The 6,860-nt window shown below is 50.5% G+C and overlaps 1 protein-coding gene across 1 annotated transcript in view; it reads left to right on the plus strand.

The window, feature by feature from the left end:
* The first annotated feature begins 65 nt into the window (after positions 1-65).
* Positions 66-6,860, plus strand: part of CEP250 (centrosomal protein 250) — a 139,918-nt gene continuing 133,123 nt past the window's right edge. The window contains exon 1 of the mRNA XM_025215718.1: positions 66-364. Within this exon, the coding sequence (XP_025071503.1) occupies positions 179-364 (186 nt within the window). The 5' untranslated portion in view covers positions 66-178. The remainder of the gene's footprint in view (positions 365-6,860) is intronic.

Raw genomic sequence — 6,860 nt, forward strand, 5'->3', positions numbered from 1 at the left:
CCCCCCCCCACTGCTCTAGCCTGTGCTGCTTACTCCTACTCCCAGGTTACCAAGTGTTTCCTTCCCTGCCTCCCCCTGCACAGCCACCGTGCTGGGAAAAGCAGCAGTGCTGAGGCTTGGGCTTCCATTCTTATCTTCCTTGTAACTAAACATTTGCTCATGTTTTTTTTTCACTCAGATGCAGACAGGAGACCTGGAAGTGAGCAGCATGAAATTGCAGTCACTTCAGTTACTGCCGGAGGAGAACGGAGCAACGTTACATCAGCAGAAGGTAGAAAGTCAGGCATCCTATCAGCACGAGCTGCAGAGCTCCCAGGAAGCTCAGCAGAGGCAGGCAGTGCTTGTGCGAAAGCTGCAAGCAAAGGTAAGGCGCATGCAGTAGCACCCTGACAGAGAGGCAGTGGGGTCATAAGTGGAGGGTGTTGGCAGAGATGTAGGGAGAGCAAGACAGGGATAGAAACTGATAATGTGGGTCAGGAGTGAAGAATGTTATCATGAGCATTTATTTACCTGTTAGTAGGGGTAAACTGATAGAGATTTTTGGGGCCAATACTGATGGCCGATTTTTAACGAGCCATATCGGCCGACACTGATCCAATTGCTAATATGCAAGTCTGGCTGGTAAGTCTGTTGTGGGGGAAGGGGCGTGGAGGAGGCAGCTCGAGGCCCCCGCAGTGAGGGAGGGAGTGGGGCTGGGGCAGGTACTGCACAGCTGGGGAAGGGCGCGGGGGATGGAACTGCGAGTGGCTTGTCTGGGAGATGGGGTGGAGTCAAGCGGCTCCTGCTGCTGCATGCACCCTGGGAAGGGGGTGGGGGAGGGGTGTGTGCTCCTGGATCTGCACTTGGGGTGAGGGCAGGCTGCCACTGTGGGCTGGGGGCAGCACTTGGCTCTTCCCGGTGGGTGGTTGGGCTGGGCTGCGTTTGGGGCGGGCAGCGGCACTAGGAGGGGGCTACGGTGAGTTTTCGGATGGCTGCAGCCCCCTGTAGCCCCCTTCCCAGAGCACAGCACGGCCCAGCCCCCTGCCGGGAAGAGCTTGGCACCACCCCTGGCCCCAGCCTGCCCTCGCCCCATGCGCAGATCCAGGGACATACCCCCATGCCCTCCCGGGGCACGTGCAGTGGTGGGAGCTGCCCCCGGGCAAGCCGGGGCTCCATCAAACATCCCATCCTGTCTGTGCAGTGCCTGCCCCAGCCCCACTCCCTCCCTCACTGCGGAGGCCTCAGTCTGCCCTTCCTCCCCCATTTGCCTTCCCTCACAACACTTACCAGCTGGACACAGCTGTTCTCTATGCTGGCAGGCTGAGCTCCTGGCCCCAGGCTACACCACAGCTGGTGCTTGCACAAGGTATTTATTGGCCACATCAGACAAAAAAAGCTGATGGCTGATGCTGTCAATTTTCCTTATACCAGTGCCAATCTGATATGGGACCAATGTATCAGTGCACCGCACCTCTACGTATTATATTTATATGCCACCTTCCCCAGAAGAGGCTTGGGGTGTCTTACAATAAAAAACAAGATAAAGTATAAAAACAAATTAGATGTTAAAATAATGACAGCAGTTACGACAGCAGTTTTCCTTTTGAGTTCTTTCATATGTTCAGAAACTAGAAGAATACAGACAAAGCCAAAAGGAAGGGTAGAAGAGGGCAAATATGCCTGAAAAAGAGCAAAGGAGGAAGACATGAAGACCAGCTACAGTGAGAAGGAAAAGGATGCAGAAAATAACCTTGAGGGAATAGAACTAGGGAGAATGTGGCCTAGAAACCTTTGTACTGATAGCCATGACACCTATTTGAAAGCCTCTCTACAACCAAACCAGGAATTCTGAAGAGTTAGGGAATGGTTTCTACAACTCTGTCACAATAGAGGATGGGAGAATATCCATTCTGCCCTCTAACAGTGGAAGATCAGAACATCAGGGAAGCAAGCAAAGGATACAAGAGCTTGAGTAAAGAGGGATGGGAAGAAGGCTGTATATCTGGGAAGCAATCAAGGGCTGGACACTGCCTGGAGGAGTAGTGAAGCATTAATGCTGATGGAAGAGGACAATTGCACAGTAGATAATGTGGGGGTAGGTTGTGTATGTCAGTAGACAGGGCAGGAGAAGAAGCAGGCATTTGGGGCAAAGTAGGCTCCAGGGGCATGTAGGTGGAGGGAAGGGGAGGATGAAGAGTCTAGGCTCTTAGGAAGGTACTTTTGGTAGAGGAAATGGAGATAGGGTTAGCTTTACAGCGTGGCTGGTGACAACAACATATTGAAAAGTAAATTGGAGATATTAGAGAGTGGAAAAAAATCAGTTGGGGTAACCCAGTCTTTTTCCTACAGTCTAAGACAGCAGTTCCCAGACTGGCAGTTTGCATACCACCAATTTAAAGCGATACAGCCTTAAGTACCACCAGCAGATTTTTCATACACATAGGTACCAGACTACATAAAAGAGGGGCAGGCCTGAGGTGAATGGGGCCCTGGGGCGGGTCGTGGGATGGACGGCATGTGCCCCCTGGACTTGTGCGTAGGGTGGAGGCGGGATGCCTGCTGCATGCTGGACTCTGCACTCCATTGCCGTTGCATCGGGTGCCACACGCGACACCGTATGCCTCTTGTGTGCTGGCTGCACTGCATCCCCTGCCTGCCTGGCGGTGGGAGGCACATGGATCACACATGGCTCCTGAGGCAACAGCAGCCTGAAGTGGGACAGCTCCCAGCCAGCTCCTGGCTGGGCAAGGAAGCAGAGAGCTCCCCAGCCCCACCGCTACTCAGCTTTTGGCTCTTGTGGGGAGCCAGGAGCTGAGCAGCGCCGGGACATGGCGGGCAGAGAGCTACTCTGTCTCAGCACTGCTCAGCTTCTGGCTCCTGGGAGGAACCAGAAGCTGAATAGCACCAGGACTGGGGGAGTTCCCTGCCCCTTGTTGCTCCTGGTCAGTGTTTACACATGCACTATTGTGCAATTAGTTTACTACCTGTACTTACAGGTAGTAGCTAAATGCACAGTAGACTACTGTATTTTTGTGCATATACCCTGCCCACGGGTATAAGCCACACCCACATATAACCTGTGGAAAATTGTATTTTTGTAAATAAGTCCGTGTATACGCTGCACCCGTGTATTCCCTGCGCCCCGCAGGGGGCCGGGGCCAGGGCGGGCCAGGCTGCGCCTCGCCGCTTCCTGCTGGGCCCAGGCAGGCCGGCGCGCGCTCCCCCCCCTACCCACTGGTCCCGGAGAGGCAGGGGCTGGGGCCAGGGCGGGCTGGGACCAGTGGGGAGGCCGTGCAGCCTGCCCTGGCCCTGGGCCCAGCAGGGAGGTGGCGCAGCCGGCCCCAGCTCCCGCAGCAGCCCCAGCTCCCGCAGCAGCAGCGGCACAGCCCGACCTGCCTGGGCCCAGCAGAGAGGCAGTGCAGCCCCCCCTGACTGCTGCAGCGGCGGCGGCAGAGCCCGCCCCAGCAGTGGTGGTGGCAGCCCCCATGGCAGTGGCCCCTGCGGCGGCGCAGCCTGACCCACCCTGGCCCTGGCCCCCTGCGGCGGCACAGCCGGCCGGGGAAAAAAGTTCGTGGATAGCCTGCACCCCTGTATAGCCCAAACCCATCCATTTTTTTTTGGTAAAATCGCGTATATCTCGCAGGGGATATGCGTGAAAATACGGTAATTTACTGCATAGTAAATGGTGCACACGTGTATCTGGTGACGCTTTACTGTGCCGTAGATTAATCTGGCTTGTGGCTGTGTAATTTAAGTGACTTGTGTAGACATGTCCCATATGGCTAAAATGCTGGTTGTGATCTCACTGGGTTGGGGTTCATGATCAAGCTGTCTCTGATTTTGTGACCGTAGGCAAATGTAAACACCTGAGTTGGGAATCATTTCAGATCAGACCAGTGTCAGGGCCACTTACCAACTGTACTTTAGGTAGTCCTGTGCAGTAAGCTATGATCTAGAGAGCTGTAGGACTTTTGAAAAACTGCCATGCTGCCAAATGAAGTAGGAAGTGTGAACCAGGTGGAGCTGAACCTTTTACCTGCTACAGTGCCTTTATGAACAAAAAGCAACGGTACAGGCATTGTGCATCCATGTCTTTGCACAGGCACAGGCCTCCAGATCGTATCTGAACAGTGTCTGCTAGTGAAGGAGCTAATTGATATCCTATGGCACATACTATGTAGGTGATTGCTGAGGACAGCATAGGGATCAGACAGTTTATTTAACCAAGTAATTGCTCTGCTTGTTGTAGAGAGCAGTGAGGTGTACATCCACCTCTAGGTAAAGAGTGATGTTTGCCCTTTACAAACATCAGGGAACAGGAGCACTATGGGGTAGCAACTTACTGATGTAAAAAAACAAAGTGATTTTTAATAGTTTTGTTTATTGTTTGTGAACTACAAACCATACACATAACTTATATCACTGCTGGCCTGTAAGAAAGGCAGTTAACTTGGAAGGAAACAACTCTTCCTATCCTGCTCTTTCAAATGCAGTAGATACTTATTTGCAGTAATAACTTCTAGGGGAAAAAAGCTGCTTACCAGCAACGTTTTACCTGGGAGCATTTTTCTTACCGCGTTTTATTCTCCTAGGAACAGCAACATAGCTGCTGTTCAGAACAACATTTGTGAAGGTTGGATGTAATATTGTGATGTAATGTTATGTTCTCTCATTTCCTTACATTAGATCACATAACAGGTTGGGGGGGGTTTGGGGTGGGGAAGGTTTGCAAAACCAGACAAAATGGCAAGAAATTTTTTTATTAAAATATGTTGAGACTGTCAAACTTCTGGGTTTAATCAAAACCAAGTTCAGTCAAATATGAGTTGTACAGGTCACTTATATGCAATATGTGGAAGGAGAGAGTGAAACTATTGGCTAAGTATGAAAAATGGACTGGTGAAATGCTGTCTTAAATGCAAGTGTGAAAGAAAAGTGTTGTCAATGGGCACAGACAGACGTTAAGGCCCTGCTGTAACTCATGGTGCTTTGCATAAAGTGCCATGACTTAGAGTGCCTCTCCTGACACAATAGATGTTTGGTGGGGGCTCCATTCCCTCCTCCCCTCCTCCCTGCCCCCCAACTCTGGCCATTCAGCAGCTGGGAGCAGCCAGCATGAAGATGCTGACTGCTGAATGGCTAGAAATGGGTGGAGCAGGTAGGGAATGGGGCCCCTTGCTTCGTCCCCCCAGCTACCCCATCTGGCGAATTTGGGGGGGAGCTGGGTTGGGCCCCTGAGGCAAGGGGGCTCCATTCCCTCCCCTCCCCCTCAGCTCTGGCCATTCAGCAGCTCCTTCTCCTTCCCCTCCCTAGTCCTGCCACCACCCATGGGGGAAAAAAAATAAACCCAGAGCGAAGGCAAGTTCCCCAACGCACTCTGCTTTTGATACAGTAGCTGATTTAACCAGGATTCATTTTTTGCATTATTGGCCATTTTTTGAAGCACTCTGAAGCTATGCATATGTGTTAAGTGATGGCTGTAGAGCACTTTTAGGGGCCAAATTGCTCAAAAACTCGCTGCTGCCAATGAGACTCTTTGTAAGGTTCAAATAGAGGGAAATGGGAGCAAACTTTTTGGACTGGCAGTCAAGGAAAATGCTCTTTGTTTTGCTACTTCAGTTGGATTGTGTCATTTTTAGGCAAGTAATGGTAGGTTTATAAGATGGAAGATATACCTGAAGGTCACTTATAAAAATAAATAAATAAATAAATAAAATAGGGTGGAGAGAAACAATTGACAGTCAAGCCAGCAGTTGACCAATGGCAGAGGAAAAGCTTTCTTCATATTCTTGAAAAGTTTTCCCCAGTTGATGTCTAGAATACTGATGAACTAGACTTTTTCTGAATGGGTTCTGTGACAGAGGGCATATAGGAAAAAAGAAAAAGCCAAAAGGTGGGTAAGTGTCAAAGACCAGGGTAACTGCCTGTCTGTGCTAAGGTGAATAGAAGTGGCAAAGGCTTAGTGTTTATGGAAGTGTTTATGCTTAGGAAATCTGAGCATCCTAGGGTGTTACTAAGTTTTCCCTTGATTATAACAGCAAATGCCTGGATCACAGATCACTTGTTCATCAAATGGCTGAAAAAGTAGGATCATCAGCTTGGGATACTGAGCTATAAAATATGCCTGATAATTTCTCTGCATATCACAGTCAGGACTCCTAGGACTCAAACCTGGGTCTTCTGAGCTTGTGGGAGGAGACCTGGGCTATAGTACCACCCAGCAGCTGGCTGGATACTGGCCCCAGCCCAGCCTGTGCTCTCCCATGAAGTTGTTAGTGGAAGACCAGCTAACCCATGGGAACCAATGAAAGTTGCAAGCCCTTAAGGGGAGGACTATAAAATCCTCCCACTTCCCCTGGGACCTTGTCCCAGCAATAGCATTTGTAAGTCTTGCTACTTGAGAACACTGTCTTGGACCCTTGTATGTAGTTCCCACCTTGGAACTTCTGCCTTGGACTGCCAGGTTTGATTGATAGCTTTGGCTTCTGGACTCCTGATGTTGTTGACCCTCTGTTTCTGAACCCCAGCTTCCTCATATCTGGGTCATACCCATGACATTCACTAACATTCAATTCTAATTCCTACACCCTAACTTCGTATCTTTGATTCCACCTATGGATCAGACTGTCATTAATATGATGGGGCATACTGATCAAAGATCACAGACTGGATTGTTGTTGCTCTTGACTTATAGATTCATAGATGCTAGGGTTGGAAGGGACCTCAATAGATTATCGAGTCCAACCCCCTGCATAGGCAGGAAAAAGAGTGCTGGGTCTAGATGCCCCCAGCTAGATGGTTATCTAACCTCCTCTTGAAGACCCCCAGGGTAGGGGAGAGCACCACCTCCCTTGGGAGCCCGTTCCAGACCTTGGCCACTC

The sequence above is a fragment of the Alligator sinensis genome, unplaced genomic scaffold, assembly GCF_000455745.1.
Source record: "Alligator sinensis unplaced genomic scaffold, ASM45574v1 scaffold705_1, whole genome shotgun sequence".
In the NCBI taxonomy this organism is placed as follows: Eukaryota; Metazoa; Chordata; order Crocodylia; family Alligatoridae; genus Alligator; species Alligator sinensis.